The 26560-nt window shown below is 40.7% G+C and overlaps 1 protein-coding gene across 19 annotated transcripts in view; it reads right to left on the bottom strand.

Moving 5' to 3' along the window:
- The window catches only part of LOC124041228 (leucine-rich repeat flightless-interacting protein 2-like), an 82015-nt gene that overhangs the window by 15400 nt on the left and 40055 nt on the right, over positions 1–26560 (bottom strand). For 3 of the 19 annotated variants that reach the window (XM_046358738.1, XM_046358580.1, XM_046358631.1), the window contains exons 3-19: positions 22512–22529; positions 22188–22256; positions 21074–21118; positions 18882–18932; positions 18546–18581; positions 12164–12223; positions 12031–12072; positions 11538–11603; positions 11209–11274; positions 9274–9348; positions 8937–8981; positions 8471–8533; positions 7730–7819; positions 2325–2426; positions 1315–1467; positions 1050–1121; positions 43–213 (exon numbers count right to left, since the gene is read on the bottom strand). In XM_046358738.1, the coding sequence (XP_046214694.1) occupies positions 43–213; positions 1050–1121; positions 1315–1467; positions 2325–2426; positions 7730–7819; positions 8471–8533; positions 8937–8981; positions 9274–9348; positions 11209–11274; positions 11538–11603; positions 12031–12072; positions 12164–12223; positions 18546–18581; positions 18882–18932; positions 21074–21118; positions 22188–22256; positions 22512–22529 (1224 nt within the window). The remainder of the gene's footprint in view (positions 1–42; positions 214–1049; positions 1122–1314; positions 1468–2324; positions 2427–7729; positions 7820–8470; positions 8534–8936; positions 8982–9273; positions 9349–11208; positions 11275–11537; positions 11604–12030; positions 12073–12163; positions 12224–18545; positions 18582–18881; positions 18933–21073; positions 21119–22187; positions 22257–22511; positions 22530–26560) is intronic. The other 16 variants (XM_046358596.1, XM_046358654.1, XM_046358692.1 and 13 more) reach the window with 14 other exon arrangements.

Genomic DNA, 26560 nt, shown 5'->3' with positions numbered 1-26560 from the left:
TGGCCCTATCCCTTCTCTCCCTCCCTTGGATGTATCCCATACCTTGCTCTTCCCTTCGTACTCGCGGCGTGACTCGGACAGCAGCTCCTCCAGCTCCATGAGCGAGTCCTTCAGCGTGTCCACCTGGTACATCAGGTTGTTCTTCTCGTTGTCCAACTGGGCATTGGACACCATGGCCTTGCGGTACTTCTCCTCCACCTCCACTAAGGTATCCTATAGGAAGAGATGCCCGTTGGTGTATGCACATGGGAACACAGACAGACAGACTGAAAGACACAGACCCAAACACAAACACATCAATATCCAAGGGGGTATTGTTACACCGCTGCCGCTGCCACTGCCATTTTCTATACTCCATTCTGACGGTTTCAACTAGGAGGAACGATCAGGAACATGATCGAAAATGGAGGGCATGGATAGAATTCAATGGACATCATTCGTATTCAGAGGGAAATGATGTAATGATGTTTAGGACACAAGCAACAGTTGCCTACTGTATGCCTGTGGGGTTATTGAATTTGACATCAGGACAGATTAACTTGACTGCTTTGAAGGGAAGCTGAAAAATGCATAGGAAAAGGCAAGCAAGCCATCTAGTCTGAAAATAAAGTTATAATTCTGTCAATTATCATGCCGATCTGGGCTTTCAACATCACTTGTCTGAAGTCATAGGTAATTATCACCTTCGTAAACGATTAGAGGAGTCCAAGATTCTGGCAACCATTTAATAGCAAGGTAGGAGTCTAAACCTAAATCTGTAGTTGATAATAAAAGGATAGGTAACAAAATAAATCTAAAACATTCATTAAATATTAGTCAGGAGGACTAATCATTGCTTAAAAGGAGTCTCTCAGGTACTTTAACACTGGCGACTAATACTACCATTGGTTAATTCTAAGGAAGTTCAAAACGATTATTGGTTAATAGTAGGGTAGTCTTAAAGTTTAGACTCTAAACCTATCATTGGTCAACTCAAAAGCTAGGGAAGACTAAAATCATATGAATATTAACAGGGCCTCGGGCTGGGTTGCGTCAGTCCAGTAATGTACCTTGACTTCTTTGAGGCTCTGCATGTACTTTGACTCCACATCTTGGATCTGATCCTTCAGCTCATGAATCTCCTGGGGTGAAGAGTGTGGCAGGGTTGAGGAGAGACAGAAGCATGCTGCGACAGGGTTCGACGCATGAAGTGACAAGCACAATGATCGGTAGAGAATGACTTGCAGAGCAGTGTGTGCTGTACAGTGATGGGCTCTTAAAGAGTGGAATTGATGGAAGATGGTTCGAGGACACCCATGTTTTTGTAACCTTTACCTTGATCTCTCGTATGGAGGTTTCTGTGTCGCCAGTGATGGACGTTTCACCACTTTCTCCCCGGGAGGAAGACCCGCCCAGCGAGGCGAGGGTGGCTGCCGATAGGGTGGAAGCGGCTCGAGATCCCTTTTCCAGGTAATCTCGGTCCTCCACCTGGGAACAACGGGGAGATACTGTTAGAACAAGGGCAACATCATGACATTAGGGCCTAGAGAAGGTTCTGGAAGGCCATGGATTCACACTCAATGTCCTCATCACATCTTTACCTTACTCCACTTTGTCCAATCACATTATCCCTCACAAGCTGTGGGGGGGGGGGGACAGGGGGGAGTAGGTAATCTTTCCATCCAATCATAAACCATGAGCAGTTTAAATGTTGTTATAACACACCAGTTACTGGGTAAGTTAAGAGTGCATGCCTGATTATAAAAATGTACAGATGTCTCAACTTCAATGCCGTGCAATGTTCATTGTTATGATCCATCACATACAACATGTTACATGTGGCCATCAAACTGTTCAGAGTAGTCAGCATAGGTATGGGAAGTGAACAATATGAGTATCAATCAGCATCAATACTGGTTACAGTACATTCTAAAATAGTTAATGGTACTTCTAGTCCATGACACAGACCATAATGTTGTTAGTCCCATTCTACAAAGACTCCATCTATAAGAAACCATCCACCTGCATGCTATAGATTAGCAATTCATATTTTTTTATTCACTAGAACCCCTGTTGATTACATCTCTTCAGTGGTAAAAACACTTTCTAAGGTCTCCTCTCACCAATATTCCAGGTGTGACAATGACCATACAGTAGGAGTTGACAGCACAAGCCAGGCTACCACTTCATACAGGCTACCACTTCACACAGCAAGTCAGACAGTAATTCATCTCTTTAGGTCTACCCCCCCACTCCACACAGAAGAAGCCAGTCTTTATATGCAAGTTGAGACCACACTGCCATGCCTTGGCATGACTCTGGGCGGGCAGTGCTGCCCCACTCACGTCTGATAAATTGGGGATGGTCATGTGATCCAGGTCTCTGGGCAGGCCACTGCTGGTGGCCGCGCTGCGCAGGAAGCTGGCCACAGAGTTGCAGTCATTATCCTAGTTGCCCACCGGGGGGGGGCAATAGGACAAAGTATATTCAGGTTGGGCACTGTCTGAATCTCTCTCACACACTGCCCTTTTCCAACCAAAACACATCTATGAATGAAAACACACAATCATGGCCAAATGGAGAATCTGTGTTAAAAGGAACAAGGATCGGCCTACAGCTGTATAGAGTAATGAGCATACTAAACAGGACACACAGTAGCCCACTTGCTAATTCCTGCCTGTAAAGAAAGATCTTAACGTTTGATGATTTGTTAAGGTAGGATGACCCAGCATACCAGATGTCAACTAGTCTTCATATTCTTGCCACTGGTTAATAAAATATCTGCCCAGATTTGACAATTAAAACCATAGGCTTTTCTGGGCAACCTCTCAACACAAATATATGAGGCACAGCAAGTAGTTGTACTGGGTCTCAGATATCACCTTGTCGGTTACAACAATATCAGTCTGAAAGATGCCAGTTATGTATTTATTAGGGCTGACACAATTACTGTATAACCACGTAACAGATAGTTTTGGAATATAAAAATAACCGTCATAACAGTTTAAATCGTGTGTATATATATATATATATATATATATATATATATATATATATATATATTCGAACGTGGCAGAGTCTGAAATGCCAGAGTGGAAACAGGAAACGAAAAAGGAAACCTGGCGGAGCGCAGTGTGCGTGAGTGCTTAACCGGGTCTTTCAAAAGCGCTGCAATTAAAGTCCCCCAAACGGAATGATATATATATATATATATATATATATATATATATACACATACACATTTTTTTGGGTTGGAACGAACAGCTGACTGAAGACGGGAGGGCCGGTTATTCGAGTGGTTGAGTCAGTTTCTGCGGTAATATGGACTCTTATCAACGTGATGAAACTCTGTTGCGCCTTTCTGAAATGAGCAAGGTGTTGTAGCAAACCTTTTACATTCCACAGTAACGTAGAATGTTAATTCAAATGATGTTAACGAATGTGGCTCTGTAATGTCAGTGGAGTTGAATAACACATTGATAGGTACTCCTCCTCCTTTTGCTCCCTGCTTTGCTCCTATGGGTACACCTGCAATTGCCGCCGGTCCACACATTATGCCATTATTGACTTGAACGAGGACGCCTGTTCTACTAATTCTATTTCTATGGCAGCACAAAAAATATATATTTTAGTGTTTTACTATTCGAACGGTTATTAAGGTGACTGCAGTCATTTGGCTTGCCAGTAACAGTCATCCTAAATTCCATGACCTTCACAGCCCTAGTACTTATCTAAAGTTATATATTTATATATGTATTTCTATCCCGGTTGTCTAACAAAACACAAAATCCAAAAGGCACAGGGCAAATCCAAGGTATATTTTGGCATGGTGCAGCATCATGCTGTGTCAATCATTACTAACAGCCATAAACCAAAGACCTTAAATATGGTGGATATTGTGACCAATTGCCTCAAATCGGCTACTGTTTCCATTTCAATTCTCTATCAACCGCTTATGAACAGTGGACTGAATCAATTGTGGTCCTTCTGTAGCTCAGTTGGTAGAGCATGGCGCTTGTAACGCCAGGGTAGTGGGTTCGATCCCCGGGACCACCCATACGTAGAATGTATGCACACATGACTGTAAGTCGCTTTGGATAAAAGCGTCTGCTAAATGGCATATATTATTATTATTATATTAAATCAGGAGCCAATTGTCAACGTCATAGTATAGTTGAATTGCAACGGACAAATACTTTAGTAGATATACATTTTAAAATGACATGGAAAACAATGCCTAAACCATTAACATGTTCATAAGTTCATTACAGTGCATTCGGAAAGCATTCAGACCCCTTTACTTTATCCAAATGTTGTTACGTTACAGCCTTATTTTAAATGGATGAAATAAAAAAAATGGCCTCAATCTGCAAATAATAGCCCATAATGACAACAGGTTAAGACATTTTAAAAAATGTATTAAAAATAAAACAGAAATACATTTAAATAAGTCATGAGCAATGAGACTCGAAATTGAGCTCAGGTGCATCCTGTTTCCATTGATCATCATTGAGCTGTTTCTACAACTTGATTGCCGTCCACCTGTGGTAAATTCAATTGAATGGACAGGACTTGGAAAGGCAAACACCGGTCTATATAAGGTCCCACAGTTGACAGTGCATGTCAGAGCAAAAAAAGTCATGAGTTCAAAGGAACTGTCCATAGAGTTCCAAGACAGGATTGTGTCGAGGCACAGAACTGGGGAAGGGTACCAAAACATTCCTGCAGTATTGAAAGTCCCCAAGAACACAGTGGCCTCCATTATTCCTAAATGGAAGAAGTTTGGAACCACCAAGACTCTTCCAAAAGCTGGCCACCCGGCCAAACTGAGCAATCGAGGAAGAAGGGACTTGGTCAGGGAGGCGACCAAGAACCCTATGGTCACTTTGACAGAGTTCCTCTGTGGAGGTGGGAGAACCTTCATGAAGGACAACCATCTCTGCAGCACTCCACCAATCAGGCCTTTATGGTAAAGTGGCCAGACAGAAGCCACTCCTCAGTAAGGCAGTGTAAGGACTCTCAGACCATGAGAAACGAGATTCTCTGGTCTGATGAAACCAAGACTGAATTATTTGGCCTGAATGCCAAGCGTCACGTCTGGAGGAAACCTGGCACCATCCCTACGGTGAAGAATGATGGTGGCAGCATCATGCTGTGGGGATGTTTTTCACTGGTAGGGACTGGGAGACTAATCAGGGTCGAGGGAAAGACGAACGGAGCAAAGTACAGAGAGATCCTTGATGAAAACCGTCCCCAGAGTGCTCAGGATCTGAGACTGGGGCGAAGGTTTACCTTCCAAGCACACAGCCAAGACAACACAGGACTGGCTTCGGGACAAGTCTCTGAATTTCCTTGAGTGGCCCAGCCAGAGCCCAGACCGAACATTTCTGGAGAGAGCTGAAAATAGCTGTGCAGCGACGCTCCCTATCCAACCTGACAGAGCTTGAGAGGATTTGCAGAGGAGATTGGGAGAAACTCCCCAAATACGGGTGTGCCAAGATTCTAGTGTCATACCCAAGAAGACTCGAGGCTGTAATTGCTGCCAAAGGTGTTTCAACAAAGTACTGAGTAAAGGGTCTGAATACTTATGTAAATGTGAAATTTCAGTGTAGATTCTTAATACATTTGCTAAAATGTCAACTGTTTTTACTTTGTCATTATGGGGTATTGTGTGTTGATTGACGAAGATGACATTTAAAACTTTTTTTAAAAATAAGTCTAACGTAACAAAATGTGGAAAAAGTCAAGGGGTCTGAATAATTCCCAAATGCACTGAATATCACCATACATAAAATTAATCTGAAAAAAAACTACCTTTGAAGGTTTACTTTAAAAAGGTAGACTCAGTGAGATATGACAGCCACAGAAAGTGAATAGCATAGTGGGTCAATTTTTGTAACAACTAAGAACATTGAAGCGCAAAACTCAACTTCTCTGCTGTTTTGGTGCCCTGGCTACCACGCTCTACACAGCGTGAAGCGAAACCGTGCACATGGGCAGGTACTGTGTGTAACTGTGTGAGAGCGAAATGTTGCATCTCTCGCACATCTCAAGACCTCCATCATTACTGCTGGCAACGTTATTTCACTGAGTCTACCTTTAAATCTTAAGACAATATACAGTGGGGCAAAAGTATTTAGTCAGCCACCAATTGTGCCCAGTTCTCCCACTTAAAAAGATGAGGCCTGTATTTTTCATCATAGGTAAACTTCAACTATGACAGACAAAATGAGATTTTCTTCCCCCAGAAAAATCACACTGTAGGATTTTTTATGAATTTATTTGCAAATTATGGTGGAAAATAAGTCTTTGGTCAATAACAAAAGTTTCTCAATACTTTGTTAAATACCCTTTGTTGGCAATGACAGAGGTCAAACGTTTTCTGTAAGTCTTCTCAAGGTTTTCACACACTGTTGCTGGTATTTTGGCCCATTCCTCCATGCAGATCTCCTCTAGAGCAGTGATGTTTTGGGGCTGTTGCTGGGCAACACAGACTTTCAACTCCCTCCAAAGATTTTCTATGGGGTTGAGATCTGGAGACTGGCCAGGCCACTCAAGGACCTTGAAATGCTTCTTACGAAGCCACTCCTTCGTTGCCCGGGCAGTGTGTTTGGGATCATTGTCATGCTGAAAGACCCAGCCACGTTTCATCTTCAATGCCCTTGCTGATGGAAGGAGGTTTATAACTCAAAATCTCACGATACATGGCCCCATTCATTCTTTACCTTACACGGATCAGTCGTCCTGGTCCCTTTGCTGAAAAACAGCCCCAAAGCATGATGTTTCCACCCCTATGCTTCACAGTAGATATGGTGTTCTTTGGATGCAACTCAGCATTCTTTGTCCTCCAAACATGACGAGTTGAGTTTTTACCAAAAAGTTATTTTGGTTTCATCTGACCATATGACATTCTCCCAATCTTCTTCTGGATCATCCAAATGCTCAGTAGCAGACTTCAGACAGGCCTGGACATGTACTGGCTTAAGCAGGGGGACACATCTGGCACTGCAGGAGTGTGTTACTGATGGTAGGCTTTGTTACTTTGGTCCCAGCCCTCTGTAGGTCATTCACTAGGTCCCCCCATGTGGTTCTGGGATTTTTGCTCACCATTCTTGTGATAATTTTGACACCACAGGGTGAGATCTTGCGCGGAGCCACAGATCGAGGGAGATTATCAGTGGTCTTGTATGTCTTACATTTCCTAGTAATTGCTCCCACAGTTGATTTCTTCAAACCAAGCTGCTTACCTATTGCAGATTCAGTCCTACAATTTTGTTTCTGGTGTCCTTTGACAGCTCTTTGGTCTTGGCCATAGTGGAGTTTGGAGTGTGACTGTTTGAGGTTGTGGACAGGTGTCTTTTATACTGATAACAAGTGGAGGACAGAGGAGCCTCTTAAAGAAGAAGTTACAGGTCGGTGAGAGCCAGAAATCTTGCTTGTTTGTAGGTGACCAAATACTTATTTTCCACTATAATTTGCAAATAAATTCAGAAAAAATCCTACAATGTGATTTTCTTTTTCTCCCTCATTTTGTCTGTCATAGTTGAAGTGTACCTATGATGAATATGACAGGCCTCATCTTTTTAAGTGGGAGAACTTGCACAATTGGTGGCTGACTAAATACTTTTTTTGCCCCATTGTAACTAATCCAGTGTAAAAGAATACATGTTTTGTGATTAAATGCTTGCGAGAGGGTCATGCCACTTCAATGCTCCATGGCTAGACAGTGTGACTGAGAAGAGGGGCTCACCACTGGGCTGGCACGGGCTGAGCTGGCCCTGGAGGACGCCCTGGAGGACGCCCTGGAACCGCTGCCGCGATAACTATTGTACTCTGAATGCTGGGGAGGGCACATACACCATCATCAGTGTGCTAAAGACCACACACGTGCACGTCTGCAGTACCCACTCACATACGCACACCAGGCGACAGGTAGAGAAATCCTAAGCCAACAGAGCAATTCAGTGCACTGCATTAACGTTCACAGGGAACTGAACCCACCACCTGCAAGCACCATGCTCCAACCAACTGAGCCACTCCTCACCAAAGTTCCCAAAAGCACCAAAGTTAATGTGTGTCATATCAACAGCACAAACACAGCTAAACACTCTGGAAACTAAAACTCATGACAGAAAAACAGAACACATCATGCAAAAGCTAATAAAATAACCATGAACAGAACATACCTGTCATATACATTCCAGTTACTCACAGACATGCCCTACATACACATGAACCTCATTTAAAAAACACTCGCATTGCAATTAGTGACATAATTTCCTCAACTATCTCAATTATAGGCCCGGGCAATAATATTCCTATCAATCTTTCGTTTGAGTACTCAAACAGTAAGGTTAGTGACCGCATGTCATCTATTAGGTGCAGAGGGGATATAAGAAGTTACAAGTAAGGGAATGTCACGTATTTAGGACACGTGGGTTTACTGCCATACACACACAAACACAATCCCACAATGCATTGGGAGTCTTACACGAGAGCTGGAGCCGGTCACCCGTCGAGATCCACTGTACAGACTGTCCTCATACAAAGAGCCCTGCAGGGGTGGGATCGGACGTCACACACACACAGGATTGAAACAACTTAACATTCGCAGCAGCGCTCTCGGAGACATGCTCGCTCATCTACACGACAGTGACATAATCATAGCTTCTTCACTGCACAGTAACTTCTCCAGTAAAATCCAAAACACCCGAAAGTAAATTGTCGCTACTATAAGTGCCATCAGAACTTCTTGATACTTTACAGAATGGCTCCTAAAGCCACTGGTTACACTGTGAAACTAAAAAGTACTAGAGTGCTTACTTTAAAGATGATCTCGTGATAAAAACGGTGTCTTTCAGGTGACAACAGGCAGAGAAACACGTGTGTTACAGGTAGCATATGAAGTAGCATAATGGGTGGGGTCAAAGGTCACACTAATGAATGGCATCACAAACCCTGTGATGGCGCCGGTAGGAGATCTGGCTGAGTAGCCCGGATGACTAAATGGAGTGTGGGTATAGCAGGGAGGGGGTAAGAATAATTGTCACAACATGTTTTCACACTGTAGTCAGTGCCTGGGTAACAACAATGGTAAGACCATGTGATCTAGCCTGGTCCAAGATCTGCATGTGCCGCCTTGCCAACTACTACGGTAATTGTCACGGCCAACATGTTGGCAAGTCCGCAAAAACTGATCTGGGGAGTGCACAGCTCAGGAGAGGTAATATTGCTTTGGTACAGGATTTGAGGTATATGTGTTTGGGTGTGTGCACGTGCATGCCGTGAACAGACCTCGTAGGAAGAAAGCCGTTGCCTAGAAGAGGACAGACCATTGTTGCTGTTAAGGTCAGAGGAAGCATAGGATGCCTAAGACGAGGGAAAGAGGGAGAGGGATTGAAAGAGAAACACAGCAAGAGAGAGGAAACAGAAATGACTGAGAAACCTTAGTTGAATTGTGTTTAGATGTAAAGGCAAATGGCCAATGACAATACCATTCAGCGGAACTCCACACAACACTACAGAATGTACACAGAGTACACAAAACATTAGGAAAACCCTCTTGCACCCTCTTCTGCCCTCAGAACAGCCCCAATTCGCCAGGGCATGGACTATATAAGGTGTTGAACGCTTTCGAACAGGGATGCTGGCCCATGTTGACTCCAATGCTTCCCAAAGTTGTGTCAAGTTGGCTGGATGTCCTTTGGGTGGTGGACCATTCTTAATACACATGGAAAACTGTTGAATGTGAAAAACCCAGCAGCATTGCAGTTCTTAACACACAAACCGGTGCACCTGGCACCTACTACCATACCACTGATGGGTTCTGACTTCTAAACTTGAAATATTGTTCATTATCAGGTATCCTATGGAAATGAGAAGGGCCACAGTCGGATTTCAATACCAAAAGTTCATGGTTATCTGTAGAAGGAATGTATATGGTGGGGTCAATTCATGTTGGATATGAGCCAGGGCCTTGGAGTAAAGGAAAGGAAAGGCAATCACATGGTTGCGGTCACTGATAAGGGTGGAGAAATGTGGATTTAGTGAGCAATGGGGCGGAAGTCAGGTCAGGTCAGATTAAGGGAGAAGGAACACTTTATTACCCACATCACTTAACTTCCTGCCTAGAAATAAATATATCATGTTTAGATGGAAGGAGGAGTTCACCTAAATTGGAGTATGTGTATTTGTGCTGGTGGGAACATATATTTTTCAGCTGTCTGGCCCTTTGGGTGAATAAACTTGGTATGAGCTTTTATAGATGTCCGTCTGTTTTTTACCCTGTTATTTAGAACCTAGCACCCCCGTTCAAAGACACAAATCTTTTGTCTTGCTCATCCTCTGAATGGCACACTTACAAAATCCATGTCTCAACTATCAAAGCTTAAAAATCCTTATTTAACCCGTCTCCTCCCCTTCATCTACACTGATTGAAGAGGATTTCACTAGCTTTCACCTGGATTCACCTGGTCAGTCTGTTGTGGAAAGAGCAGGTGTTTATAATGTTATGTAGACTCAGTGTATATCATGAATTCAAGGGGTTGTCTGTCCATGACCATTATTTTTGCAGCCATAATTTCACATTCACACAAATGTACAGTGTCTTTTCAAAGTATCAATGGTGATTAAAAAAACAAAAAAAACATGCTGACTCAAACACACTTCTGACATAAATACATTTGGCATAGATGCTGAACAAGAGAACATATCTCCATTTAAAGATAAAGGCTGCTACTCTAAAGACCGTGTTACAGCAAAACGAGTAAAGAACAACAAAAAAACTGATGAACTGGAAGAAAAAAACAACACTCGGTGAGACTTTCAGATATCAATGGTTAGTAGAAAAGTGAGTAAAGTAAGATATACAGTACCAGTCAAAAGTTTGGACCTACTCATTCAAGGGTTTTTCTTTATTTTGATTATTTTCTACATTGTAAAATAATCCCAAGAGTGTGCAAAGCTGTCATCAAGGGTGGCTACTTTGAAGAATTTCAAATATATTTTGGTTTCTACATGATTCCATATGTGTTATTTCATATTGTTGATGTCTTCAATATTATTATACAATGTAGAAAGTAGTAAAAATAACCCTTGAATGAGTAGGTGTGGCCAAACCTTTGACTGGTACAGTACATATCGCTCAACACATTTGGGGTCAGAAGTGGGATCCAGCATTCAGTAGTTAACACCAAAGTGTTAATGCACAGTCAGTCACACAACACCCACCGGCTGCAGGTCCAGTCTGGAGGAGCGAGAGACCTTGCTAATGCTCTCATCACTGAGTCTTGAGCTCTGAGAGTGGGCGAGGAGAGAGAGAGAGAACCCCTGGTGTCTACATCAACATTAAAGAAAAGATGGCTACCTAACAGACAACCTTTTTGTCTCAATTCAAGCCCTTAGAGTTACCTCCGCAAGTTCCGCTTTCAATCTCATACAGATCAATTGATTGAATATAAAAATGGTTCCTTATTGGTAGAATAAAGGCAGTAGGGCTATTGCCAGAACTCCAAAAGAAAGAAAGAGGGAGAGGGAAAGAGGAAGAGAGGGGAACCCACCGGTTGCAGATCTAGTCTGGACGAGCGAGAGACCCTGCTAGTGCTCTCATCACTGAGTCTGGAGCTCTGAGAGTGGGCGAAGAGGAGAGGGAGATAAAGCCTAATTAACTGCAAGGCACTTAACTACAGCACACCATGCTAAATAGCACCCCTCTGCCTGCAAAAGAAGAACTATACCCCTCACTGAAGCCGAATTTGAACAGTCAAGAAAGTATCTTGGAATAGTTCAATGTGGTCAAGAAGGACCTTTGTCAATATAAACAATGGACTGATGGAATAAGGAATACGGAAACAACCAGTACTGAATTGTGTGGTAAGAAAACCACAGTATCCTGAAATTCTCTCAACGCGTACGTACTAAAACACACACATTCCGTCTGCAATCATTTAACTGAAGTCAACTTTAAACATGTCCACTTGAACCTATTGGGCATTCATCCATTCACCCTGCTGGACACTAGCTAGGTACTACATGTTAAAAAGCACTACTAACCCGACTGGATATAGCACTGTACTCATTGTCATAGCCGTTGCTCTGTAAGGGACAGAACACATGCAAATGAGCAACAAAACTGCAATCATTTTTCAATTTGGGCTATTCTTAAAAGGTCACAGTCTTTACATACGTCACGATCTTTGTGTTTGTCTTTGTGTTTCTTCTTTTTCTTGGACTTCTTGTCCTTCTCCTGTGAAAGTGAGGAGGAGCCATGGGAGAGGGGGATTGAGGAGGCGGGTAAAGGTGTGTGTCAGGAAGCCTTTCCCGCCCATGGGAAAAGACATCATGGAAACAGTATACGTGGAGCCACACCCACTAATTAGTGACATGTCAAATTAATGTCACAGAAAAAAAATACAACACGTGCAAGGCAGGATGGGAGGAAGACACCTTGCATTTGCCTCAGTCTCTAGATTTCCATCCAAATGGCAACAGATTTTAATGTGGATATTCTAAAATCCACAAAAAGAAAACATGCACATTTTCCCACAAGTGGTGCGTTTCCACCAAAACTGACTGTGATTTACTTTTTTAGCTTCAGTTTTGATGTAGTGAATACAAATAAACCAATAGTTTTGTCACAAGAACTGTTGCGTTAAATAGCTAAATGCGCCTCCTCTGATCTTGGCACGTGCTCTCTAGCCAACAGCTTGCAGATCCAGTGCGGGTAGGCAAAGTCTACATGAGATTAGTATGGATAAGAATATTTGTATTTGTCAAACGGCAGTCAAGCATCGATCCATCACGTCACCAGAATAAGATGCTCGATATTTATTGGAAAGGAGCATCTAGATTAGGGTGACGTCCCACTGTTTTTGGTGGCCTGTCCCCGGCTGGAGCTGTCCCTGGAAAAGTACCCGTTTTTAACTGTGCGTTAGCTTCTTATGGCTGGGGGGCAGTATTGAGTAGCTTGGATTAATAAGGTGCCCAGAGTAAACTGCCTGCGACTCAGACCCAGAAGCTAAAATGTGCATATTATTAGTAGATTTTAATAGAAAACATTCCGAAGTTTCTAAAACTGTTTGAATGATATGTGAGTATAACATAACTCATATGGCAGGCAAAAACCTGAGAAAAAATCCAACCAGGAAGTAGGAAATCTGAGGTTTATAGGTTTTCAAGTCTTTGCCTATCCAAGATAGTGTAAATTTGGTTTGATTTACACTTCCTAAGGCTTCCACTAGATGTCAACAGTCTTCAGAACCTTGTTTCAGGCTTCTACTGTAAAGGGGGAGTGAATAAGAGCTGTTTGACTAAGGGGTCTGGCAGAATGCCATGAGCTAAATCATGGGCACGGCCGTGAGAGCTGCGTTCCTTCTCAAAAAAGGAATTGGAATTGGAAAGGAATTGTCCGGTTGAAACATTATTGCAGATTTATGTTAAAAACATCCTAAAGATTGATTCTATACATCGTTTGACATGTTTCTACGAACTCTAATGTAACTTGACTTTTCGTCTGGACTAAGTGCCTGCGCCTCATGAATATGGATTTGTGAACTAAACGCACAACCAGAAATTAGGTATTTGGACATAAATGATGGACTTTATCAAACAAAATAAACATTTATTGTAGAACTGGGATTCCTGGGAGTGCATTCTGATGAAGTTCATCAAAAGGTAAGTGAATATTTATAATGCTATTTCTGACTTCTGTTGACTCCACAACATGGCAGGTGGCTTGTTTTGGTGCCTGAGTGCTGTGATCAGATTATTGCATGGTGTGCTTTTTCCGTAAAGCTTTTTTGAAATCTGACACCACGGTTGCATTAAGGAGAAGTATATCTTTAAGTCCATGCATAACACTTGTATCTTTTGTCAATGTTTATTATGAGTATTTCTGTAAATTGATGTAGCTCTCTGCAAAATCACCGGATGTTTTGGAAGCAAAATATTACTGAACATAACACGCCAATGTAAACTGAGATTTTTGGATATAAATATTAGAGGTCGGCCGATTAATTAGGGCCGATTTCAAGTTTTCATAACAATCAGAAATCGGTATTTTTGGACACAGATTTTTTTACACCTTTATTTAACTAGGCAAGTCAGTTAAGAACACATTCTCATCTTCAATGACAGCCTAGGAACGGTGGGTTAACTGCCTTGTTCAGGGGCAGAACGACAGATTTTTACCTTCTCAGCTAGGAGATTCAATCTTGCAACCTTACGGTTAACCAATGCAACGCTCTAACCACCTGCCTCATTGCACTCCACGAGGAGCCTGCCTGTTACGAGAATGCAGTAAGAAGCCAAGGTAAGTTGCTAGCTAGCATTAAACTTATCTTACAAAAAAAACAATCAATCATAATCACTAGTTAACTACACATAACCATAAACATCAAATGCCTTTCTTACAATCAATACACAACTATATATTTTTAAACCTGCATATTTAGTTAATATTGCCTGCTAACATGAATTTATTTGTGTCTCTTCTCTTGCAACAGAGTCAGGGTATATGCAGCAGTTTGGGAGGCCTGGTTCGTTGCGAACTAATTTGCCAGAATTTTACATAATTATGACATAACATTGAAGGTTGTGCAATGTAACAGGAACATTTAGACTTATGGATGCAACTCGTTAGATAAAATACAGAAGGTTCCGTATTTCACTGAAAGAATAAATGTTTTGTTTTCGAGATGATAGTTTCCGGATTCGACCATATTAATAATCTAAGGCTCGTAGAGCATTGGACTAGTTAACTGTATGGTTGCAAGATTGAATCCCCAAGCTGACAATGTAAAAATCTGTCATTCTGCCCCGGAACAAGGTAGTTAACCCACCGTTCCTAGGCCGTCACTGGAAATAAGAACGTGTTCTTAACTGACTTGCCTAGTTAAATAAAGGATAAATAAAGGTGTAAAAAAATAATATTTAATTGGCCAAATTGGTGTCCAAAAATACAGTTTTCCGATTGTTATGAAAACTTGAAATCGGCCCTAATTAATCGCCATTCCAATTAAAATTGGTCGACCTTTAGTGGTCATATGCTTACCTGGAAGTACTGGACCAGTCGAGAGAGTGTTCTCCCAAATGAATGATATATGGACAGCAACAAGAAATAGGTTCACTGTTCCTACCATCAAGGCCATGCTTATTGTGAAGACAAACTTTAACCTCACCTGCCAGGAGTTCATGGAGAAGCTGGCCAAAGACAGAACAATTTTGAAGAAGATACATTCTTCTGAGAAATATACAGATTAGGTTGGTATAAGTATATTAGTAAATTATCTTCTGCTCTTAGTCTACCAAGACTACAAGGACCACTGAATGGCTGTTCGGACAGTTCTGTCTTGTCTGTAGTGTTTCTGTAGTATAGTTGTTTTCTCTGTTTCACAATGTGCCTGTTAGACTAAATACATGAAACCGGAATTATCTCCCTTTTTAATTTCATAGATAATAACATTGGATATTTTAATGATATATTGACCGCCGAACTGGAAATGTCCCCGATTTTAAGTTCAGAAATCTGGTCACCTTAATCTAGATCACCGTGCACTTACACCACCCTGTCAAGTTCATCATAATTAATTTAATACGTAGCCTAATAAACTGCATTAGTTTCCAGAGTCGTAGTGGGAGGACTATACACTATGTGACTATTGCCATGTCTCGCATAATACATTTTCAGGATACAAAAAGATTGTTGAGAGAACAAATGATCTGTCAGCATTTATAAAACTTCCTGTTTCCATCACAGTTGCCATGATTTTTATTTTTTCCCATCACCACCAAACTGATAAAGACGCACATTACTTTCTTGTTTGGGTCAAACATGCAAACCAATGCAGCATTCAAGAAAACCCCAAACTCAACCTTTTTCGGTTTTAAAAACTTGCGTCTCCCTTTAAGGACTTATTTCTCATTTAACTACAGTTCTTTAACACTACGGTATTTTCCATGATTACTCACCATAAAACATTTCTCTATGAGAACTCAGACAACAGTGCCTAAAATAGTTCTGAGTCGGTGTCTAAGTCCCAAATGGCACTCGATTCGCTATATAGTGCACTACTTTTGAACAGATCCCTATGGGCCCTGGTCAAAAGTAGTCACTATAAAAGGAATAGGGTGCCATTTATGATGCATCTTGTGTTTGTTTTGGAACAGACAGTTGGCAGTCAGGCTAGCCAGCTCTATAAGTCGATTTACTCCATGGCACTAGCCAGGAACAAACACAGTTGTCCACTGAAGAAATTAACCATACTAACACCCAAGATGACGCTGTAATGTAACCAAACAAGATTATTATGGTTTGATTAAATAAACATGTAAGACAAGTGCTTGTTTAGGGTTATTAAGCATTGAAGCACATGCCTCAGGAGGAGCATTCATTAGTGGTTTAGATGTTAAAATAGTATTAAACTGGGTAGTTTGAGCCCTGAATGCTGATTTACTGACAGCCGTGGTATATCAGACCGTATACCACGGATATGACAAAAGTTATTTTCACTGCTCTAATTACATTGGTAACCAGTTTATAATAGCATTAAGGTACCTTGGGGGTTTGTGGTATATGGCCAATATACCACATCCCTCAGGCCTTGTTGTTAAATATAACATTCAACTCAACTTTAGAACACAAAACGTCAAATAGTCAAGCTTTGTGTCACACAGCCATGTCAACATTCTCCAGAGTACACACCATGTCTGAACAACACGCTACAATAAGTCGTCCATGCTAATGTTTGTGACACACACAGACACACAAACCCGAGACTGTATGAAGTAGTTGATCCACTAAAAGTTTTGAGATTATGTTGCGAATTTAGAGGTAATTTGTGGTTTAGTATGGTACCCTGCGTCACCACTTCATTGCTCCAGAACAGCGCAAGGGGGAGTTAGAGCACTGATAATGCTTTTGGGTCCTACTGTGTCTCTAACTGACAATGAATGGGTGACATAAACCTAAATAGAAACGGATAATTGTGCACGACTTCAGTATTACTTACTAAAACTGTTGTTACACTAAGGTTTTTATTTTGTTGGGATTATTTTGCTCTTACTGTAGTACTGTAGGCCACTCCCGGCCGGTCACATTGTACAGCGCCTGAGTGGTGCAACGGTCTAAACCAGCTGTTGCTACAGATGCTGGTTCAATACCTGTGCCGGCCTCGACTGGGAGACCCATGAGATGACCTTAGGTTTATCCCCCACTACAAACAGAAATAAATTATAAATAGCCAACTGGCCTTATTTACAAATTAGTAACAATGTCTCACACCATGTTCAAGAATGGTATTTTTCCTCACTCATTTTACGTTATTTGGAAACAATAGTCTCCAAAATATTTAAGGGGCATTGCACGAATAATGGCGCTGACTAGGGAAATGTTCCCGCTGTTCTGTTCTTAGTGCCAGTCTGCACGTTCAAACTAAAACAATGTAACTAATAATGGCATCTTTATGCTTTCATTAATAAAATAATGATAAAAAACTTTCAAAATGCTGATATTTATTTAGTTATGAATCCATAACGAATTATCATGGTAATAAATATCACTGAATTACAGAAATATCCTTTATTTGTAATTATTGCCGGAGAGTCACGTCATATTATTCCATATACTGTAGGCCTATCATAGGCAACATGAGTCTCACTAGTGTTGAGTAATGTGCTGTTAAAAGTGGTGTAGGTCTTATTTAAAGAGTATATTGAAGTTAGAAGCAACAGGATTTGAAGGAAAAGCTTAAAACTATTTTAGCACTGTATCCCACTGCTCTGAGACAAGCTTTGGGGACTGGTCTTGATCAATCGGTGAGATTTTTATTTTCACTGAATCTTCGTTTGGGTATTGGTTAGACTACAATTATACAATTAGGGTGTTGAAATGTTATGCTCTTAGTGTAACCTTTATTTAACTAGGCAAGTCAGTTAAGAACAAAATCTTATTTTCAAGGACAGCCTACTCCTTCCTCCACGTCATGGAATTGAACCCCGGTCTCCCGGGTGTCTGCATTCTCTAGTACAGCCACTACTGAAGGCTATCAAATACTTCTCAAAGATGCCCTCTGGTGGTCACTAACAAGCATTAATGGTACCAGTGGTTCACATTTAAATAACGTACCATAGAATTCTGAAAGACCATGCAAGCTGCACCGCAGTACCGCTGCATCTTTAAAGGACTGTAGGTTAACAATGCATTGCAATCTTCCCAACACACATTAAACCACGATTAGTAACTATCACATCTGCAGTTAATCAAACTGATGAGTTAACGCAAATAATGAACCTACATCTACCAAATAATTTGTACGCTTTCCTGTGAAACTATTCTGCTGTGGCTAAGGGACAAAATTATATGGTTGGTGCCTGATCCTGGTATGCTTGATTTTCTCCTAAGAGGACTGTCATGTTTTGGTACTCCATCGTTGCCTTGTTCTGAATAGAGTTTAAATGGTAAACTAACAACTAGACGTTGTTACTAAAAACTGACATAAAGACCATTGGGATGGGATGCATTAGGGTTAGATGATCACTCCAGGTTAATCTCACAGCAGGTTAAATCTTACCCCTCTTCCGTAGGCCCCTATTGCATCAAGATCCGACTGCTCAAAGACATAAGAGCATCGTCACCAAGGGTTTAAGCACCAAGTGATGGTTGTACTTGTTACCCCTTCTGAGCAGCTATGGAAACACACATGCTTACCTCTTTATGCAAGTTGGTAAAAATTGCCCTAACCACTGGTTTTACTGTCCCTAATGGTTTCAGTTTGGATTTGTAACTGGAAAATCTGATCCAAGACCTGTGTTTAGGGGCAACTTCTACCTCAAGCCTCTTTACCAATAGTCAGAAATTCTGCAATTGAATTGAAAACAAAAGATGTCAGCGTTACAGTGATACTGACCCTCACACTGCCTCGGCTGCCCACAGACATCCGCTCATCATCGTCTGAGATCTGTGTGGGAAACAAAAAAATTAAGTAGATGTTCTTCGATTGTCCAGTACAACATCTGTACTTGGGAAAAAAAGATTCAATATGTGGTTTCACAGTGAAATTAAGAAACAAAAATTCCAATTAATCTTTTGATACACAATGAGGAAAATTGAATTTCAATTTACTCCATGAATTGAAATGTAATTTCACCCCAACCCTGGTGTTTAACATGGTTCACTGAAACGAAATCTCTCCCCTCCATCTGTAAATGACTTGACTGTGACCTCTTTCTCTGTGTTCCCCAGACTGGCTGTACAAACCAGATTATGTGCCTGAGAACACAGCACGATGGCCCAGGGCAGTGGAGTCAGAGTGGGCCACACTGAATGACAGTGTGTGAATTATTGGCACCCTTAGCAAAACTGATAATTACTATACTGAGCTATATTCTATGCTCAAAAAGATTGGGAAATTATACTATTTTATAATACAATTGCTCAGGTAAAGAGATGTTTAAAGAGATTCTCCAGTACTTTCGTATACTTTTTAGCCAGTAGTTCTGAAAGTAGCGCTCAGGAGCCAACAGTGGTCCCCAAAAAGTGTGTACCCACATCACATGTGCAGATATGTGCACCACGCCATTGCTCTTTATTTCGCTCTGCTGTGGGTATATGATGTGCCTCTTGCTAGATGTCACTCAAATGGCGAAGGGCTGAACCTCATTGGCTAGAACTTGAATTGCTAGGGGGCTGGCCCACGCGAGGAAAAAAGGCACTGCACAGCTTCATGAAAAACAGTCGCTTTCAAACTAGGGATTTTGTGGCTAATTGAAATGCATAATCTATAAGCAGAATTACTGTATTATGAACCTCACAATGATACATTCAGCCCAAAACGTGAGGTTTGAAAAACACTTAAAGTTCCAATTCATGTCTTTAACAAGTAATATTTTTTTTATCATCTCAAAAAAAGGTAGGGGTTAAAATTATTGACACCTCTGTTTTCAATGCTTCACCTTAAGGATAACAACACTGAGCCTCTTTCTAAAAAGATTGAGTTGGATTTTAGACCATTCCTCCATACAGAATCCTTCTAGATCCTTTGTCTGCACTTATGGACTGCCCTCCTCAATTCAAACCACAGGTTTTCAATGGGTTTCTATTTTCAGGTAATCTGACCAAAGCACCAGGTCCAATCCAAGTGCCAATGCTATTTAGGAAACACCCGCGGTGGCTTTGGCGTCTAAATGAGAATGCATGCGCAGAAAATAATCCCGTAAAACATGGTGGTGATTATTTGATGTTATGCGGCTATTTTGCTTCCACTGGTCCCGGGGCCCTTGTTAAGGTCAATGGCATCATGCATTTTACCCAGCACCAGGACATTTTAGGCACAAACCCTAAAATGATAGGTGAAAGTGGATCATCCTGCAAGAAAATAACCCCAAACACATCCACAAATTAATTGTTAATTGGTCATAAAATCAACTATTTCTAATGGCCATCTCAGTCTCCAGGCCAGAAACCCATTGAATTGAAGAGAGCGGTTCATACGAACAGACAAAGGATATCAAGGATCTGGAAGGATTCTGTATATAGGAATGGTCCCAATGTGTTCTCCAACTCATAAGACATTTTAGAAAAAGTCTCAGTGCCGTTATCCTTCCAAGGTAAGGTATTGAAAACAGGGGTGTCAACAATTTGAACCCCCATCTGTTAGACAAAAACAGTATTACTTGTTAAACATGTATTTCTCTGAGAAATTGTATTAGTATAAAATTATTTCCAATATAACTCAATATTTGAATTATTTATTTTATACAGTAATGTTTGCTCATCTTTATCAAGGGTGTCAATAATTTTAGACCTCACTGTTTATCCCAACAAGCATACGATATGATATAAGGCAAAATATTGCCGATCAACACGTACTAAATAGTATCCTAGTATGGATTGGATATTGGACCTTGGAGTGTATTGACTGATAGGAAACAAATATCATCGTCACTTGAACAAAAGCCAGCTGACATTGTGACTCTCCAGCACCTGAGTTCCCAAGGTATCAAGTCACGGTTCAAATAAATGAAAGTTGCTTTTGTCAGATGATGGAGACAGGAAGGTGCAAAGAGAGATGGTGGATGATAGGAGGAGAGGAATACACACCGAAGTATGTCTCTGTGTGGGGCGTGAGTACCGCTCACTGTCCTCCTGGAGGAATGAAAAAGGAAAATAGGACATAGGTAGAGGTCAAGGTTCAAATGACAGGAGAAGGATGAAACACTTAGGACAATGTCAACATTGATGTTCATATAGGCACGTTAGAGAGGGGTTTCAGCAAGCACCCAAACAAACAGACAAATTCACACTCGCACAAGGGCACACTTACGTGCAAAAACTCACACACCATTATTCCAAAGGAGGACTTCTAGCATGTATGCACACTTTTTCCAATTCAACTGTGGCTATTAAACTGAGGAGAATTGAAAGTGAAGGGTAATTGCCTGCTAACCTTTGAAAGTGAACAATTCTCAATGGTCAAGTGCACTGCATTCATTCCCTAAGCAGCCATGCCTGCAGTTCATCACATCACTGTGGCCATGGATACTGATCCTGTCACCCAACCACTCAAGCAGACATGGTTGCACAGACAGGACAGAGATTCGTTCCTGCCCTGCAACTGTAGCTTTCATCACATGCTGTGGTTGGTTACTCGTTATTGTTTCCCAATACCTTCACATAATTCAGCATTTGTCTTTTAAAAACACAATATGACAGGAGAGATGTCACACAGTGTCCAGTCTGAACCATCCAGGAAAACTGCAAGAATAAGACCGTCGCTTGGCATTCAAGGGGATCATCAAAACCCAGGCAGTCTACACGAAAAAGGATAGGACATGCAGATCCAAAACCCATTCAACATGCACTTACATTCTGTGGATTATCATTAGATGTGCGGCCTTATAAATCAACAATCCGCTCTAACCTGTAAGCTAAAGTTATATTGCACACAAAAGGCTCTAAAAAATATATGAAAAGCAAATGCCATATAGGTTTAAGAGGAAAGCCCTTCTTTAAATCTCAGCTATTCCCCATGGCTAAGAACATTCACAACATACCGCTGCCTTTCTGGCATTATTAACAGCTTTGAAGACTGAAAGAGTGAGTGAATTACTTTCATGCATTATTCAAAACAAGCTATTATTCCACAACTGTTAGTGCAGCTAATTCATTAACAATGCTTAGTTTGTCAAAGATGAATTCTTGTTATTGACTGTACCATCCATTGCTCGATGTGTCCCCATTCGCTGTCTACTTTGTCTGATTTGTTGTCCAAGCCGTAATATTTCTGAGGAAAGCGTGTGAGGAGAGGAAGGAAGGGTGGAAACTCACAGCTCATCGAATAATCATCATTATCTAGCTATATGTAGTCTAAACCACGGTGATTTTATATTGGCATAGACATTTCTGTAACAAATAACTAACATTTATACCAGGATGCATGTCTAAATTGAAGAAAAAAAGAATTATTTTTTACTACTGACAAGATGATAATGAAAGTTGAAAAACAGTACAAAAAATGTGGGGGGAACAAGAATCCTACCTTCTGAACCTGATAGATCTATAAATTAACACCACAGGAGGAGAAGCCAGGGCAATGGAGGAGATGAACCAGGAATCAGGGACAGAAAGGGAAAGAATACAAGAAAACAGAGTGACATTGAGGAACAGAGAGAGATAAAACATGATAGACCACCGCAAAGATGGCGAGAGAGAATGTAAAGCTGTATATGGTATGTATTTAAAGCTACATAGAAAGCGAGAGAACAGTACAAGAATTTAGGGTGGTGTCCACACCGAGGCAAATGATTACTTATGACAGGGACTTGGCTGTGGAATGTGCTATGGACATAGCGTGGCAGGCCAACAGTAACCGACCCCAGGAACGTCTCAAGAGTGCACATGATGGTCTCGGGAGGGATCATGTGATTGGAGTCACCAGGGTAAGCATGATTCATCCCGACCGTGGCTCCTTAAGGTTAGTGACAGCCTGTTGGCATCTCAACAGTAGCATGACCAGTGTCACCTGGCACACGAGGCAATCAGCCAAAATACTGTACACTTTTCTCAAGTCACGTTTTGACAAGATCCAAAACATGGCCTGTTTCTTTCTAGGAGGGGATGTTCCTCAGCGACAGTGTCAACACATTATTCTATGATTCACCAATATTGCCTTACTTTTAAACTCAATTACCTTTGAAGAGATCCTAAAAAAACGACATGCATTTCAGTCAGTGCTGCTGTACAAATAGGTAGCAGACAAAACCCCAGTAAATAGACTTTCATAGCCAGATTTCCTAAAGAACGGAAGGGTACACTACGACACTAGCTAGATCAACAGTGGTTCCTCCTTTAAAAGTTGTGTCATACTGCAGCACACCTTGCGGGCTGCTGCAGCACTCTATGGCATGCTATTTGATTGTCAGCCATTTTTTCACATTAATGTACTAGTTTGACCACCAGAGGTTAACTTTGAGAAGCATTTGATAGTCTCCCATATTGGCTTTACTAGAGAGTTTAAAACCTTGGTACATGGGATTGATTAAGAAATTTGGCTTAATTAATTTGATTAATATATTATGGTGTTTCTATTCGAGAAAAACTAAAAATGAAACCCTCCGGGTTTCAGTTAGGATGGTTTGTAAAAGAATATGGCGCTGTACAGCGTGACGGTCAGTAGGCAACAGCATAAGAGGATTTTAAATGAAATATCTAACAGGCATAACATTTCCACACCCTAATTGTAGCGTAACCAACCCTCACTTCGCCTATGGTAGGCCTACAGTATATCTAAAAACATTTTTTTTCAGTCAAGTGACTCTCCGCCAATAATTACATTTAGAGGATTGGAGGATTCTAAATTAATATCTAAGGGGCATTTTCCGTTAGGATCTGTGAGAATATTTAAAGGGTCTTTTTTATTAATTCTAAATTAAATAATAATAATCTCTTTCTTTAAAAAGTAAAGATAGATATTTTGTTTTCATTTAACCTAGAGTGAGCGATAAAAAGGCAATTCTTGAACATTGACTGCGACAGTCTCACTAATTGTAAATAAAGTCAGTTTGTTATTTAGATGTATTTATTTCTGGAGAAACCTAACTTGAATGATTTAGCAGATATCACTTGCTTATACTCAGTCAACACATATCTTAAAACCAGTTATGCATTAGGGGGCGCTATAAAAATTTTGGGATGAAAAACGTTCCCGTTTTAAACAAGATATTTTGTCATGAAAAGATGCTTGACTATGCATATAATTGACAGCTTTGGAAAGAAACACTCTGACGTTTCCAAATCTGCAAAGAGATTATCTGTGAGTGCCACAGAACTGATGCTACAGGCGGAACCAAGATTACATTTCAAACAGGAAATGCCCCAGATTTTGGAGGCGCTTTGTTCCAATGTCTCCTTATATCGCTGTGAATGCGCAAGGAATGGGCCTACACTTTCTGTCGTTTCCCCAAGGTGTCTGCAGCATTGTGACGTATTTGTAGGCATATCATTGGAAGATTGACCATAAGAGACTACATTTACCAGGTGTCCGCTCGGTGTCCTCCGTCGAAAATATTGCGTAATCTCCAGGTGCGTGCATTTTTCCATTTTGAAGAGAGGAGAAACTAAACTGCCACGAGTGACTTATCATCGAATAGATATACTTATCATCGAATAGATATAAACACCTTGAGGATTGATTCTAAACAACGTTTGCCATGTTTCTGTCGATATATGGAGTTCATTTGGAAAAAAGCCAAACGTGATGAACAAAACAGAGCGATTTCTCCGACACAAATACTATTTTTGGAAAAACTGAACATTTGCTGTTTAACTGAGAGTCTTCTCATTGAAAACATGCTAAGTTCTTCAAAGGTAAATTATTTTATTTTAATGCTTTTCTTGTTTTTGTGAAAATGTTGCCTGTTGAATGCTAGGCTTAATGCTATGCTAGCTATCAATACTCTTACACAAATGCTTGTTTTGCTATGGTTGAAAAGCATATTTTGAAAATCTGAGATGACAGTGTTGTTAACAAAAGGCTAAGCTTGAGAGCCAATATATTTATTTCATTTCATTTGCGATTTTCATGAATAGTTAACGTTGCGTTATGCTAATGAGCTTGAGGCTATACTTAAGATCACGGATACGGGATTGCTCATCGCAACAGGAAAATAATTCCATGCTCGTCTCAGAGCAGCATTAAACGGTGCTGAAATAGACATCCACAGCGGGAAGGCTATATATACACACACATAATGATATTTTGGAGATTATTTACTTTTCAAAAACACGACAGTGAGCGATTGTAATCTGAATAAAAAGGCCCAAATAATATTTATAAAGGCCAAAATATAGCCCTGCTAATAGCCATAATGACACTGTACAACGTGACCGTGTGTTTGAAAGCGTATTTCAGTAAGCAACAATTTGTTTGCCTTCATTAGACAACTCTGTTCCAATATTTCTCTAATTGAGTGATATTTGTTCCCATAGTAATTTGTTATGGATCCATAACTAAATCAACAACTGCATTTTGAAAGAGTATTTTTATCATTATTTTATTAATGAAAGCATAAAGATGCTGATGAAGAAATATAGTACTGTACAGTATATGCTGTTACATTTAGATAATAAAGCATTTTGAAGATAAGCCACCTGCGTTTGTTTATTAGGATACTGTGCAGTCAGACAAGTAAACATAGCCTTCAATAATACTGTAGTAACCATGAGAAAGTGCCTAATTCCTTACAGAAGGATGAGCAGACCATGTCCAGACTTTCTTGGTGAACTCAAGAACCTTCAATAATGGCTGTACTAGAGAATGCGGGCACGCGGGAGACCGGGGTTCAATTCCCCAACAGGGAGGAAGGAGTAGGCTGTCCTTGTAAATAAGATTTTGTTCTTAACTGACTTGCCTAGTTAAATAAAGGTTAACTAAGAGCATTACATTTCTTCACCCTAATTTTCTAATTCTAGTCTAACCAATACCCAAATGGAGATTCAGTGAAAATAAAAATCTGATTGATTTATCAAGACCAGTCCCCATGCTTGTCTCAGAGCAGTGCGAAACGGTGCTAAAATAGTTATAGGCTATTGCTTCAAATTATGTTGCTTCTAACTTTAATATACTCTTTAAATAAATAAGACCTAGCACATTACTGAACGCTCCAACTCAGGCTTCATCCATGTTACGAAGGTGGATATTGATCCCGCACTTGTCGCTAAACTCAATCCAATCTATTAACTGCGTGTAAGAACAGTTATCCTGCAAATTCAGGCTATGAGAAAAAAGCTATTAGACGGGCCGTCTTAATTTCACTACGTGTATCACTAATGCAGTCTTTCTGCTTATCAATTACCATTTCCCCCCCCACTATCGATAAAATAATAGTATTAAGTCATACGAAGGTTTTACTGCACATAAAGTTAAATGCATCCTGACATTTGTAGTGTGACAAGTCTTTCATTATTACTGAATTTAACATAAACTAGGCCTGGCTAGAAGGTGAGCCACCTTTATGTCAACGGTTATCCCAAGTTGAACTCAGAACTGACCAAAGTTAGGTCCTCAAACCCGCTATGTTGTATACCCCT

This window comes from Oncorhynchus gorbuscha, linkage group LG01 (assembly GCF_021184085.1).
Source record: "Oncorhynchus gorbuscha isolate QuinsamMale2020 ecotype Even-year linkage group LG01, OgorEven_v1.0, whole genome shotgun sequence".
Lineage (NCBI taxonomy): Eukaryota > Metazoa > Chordata > Actinopteri > Salmoniformes > Salmonidae > Oncorhynchus > Oncorhynchus gorbuscha.
This window is presented reverse-complemented; position numbering and strand designations above follow the sequence as displayed.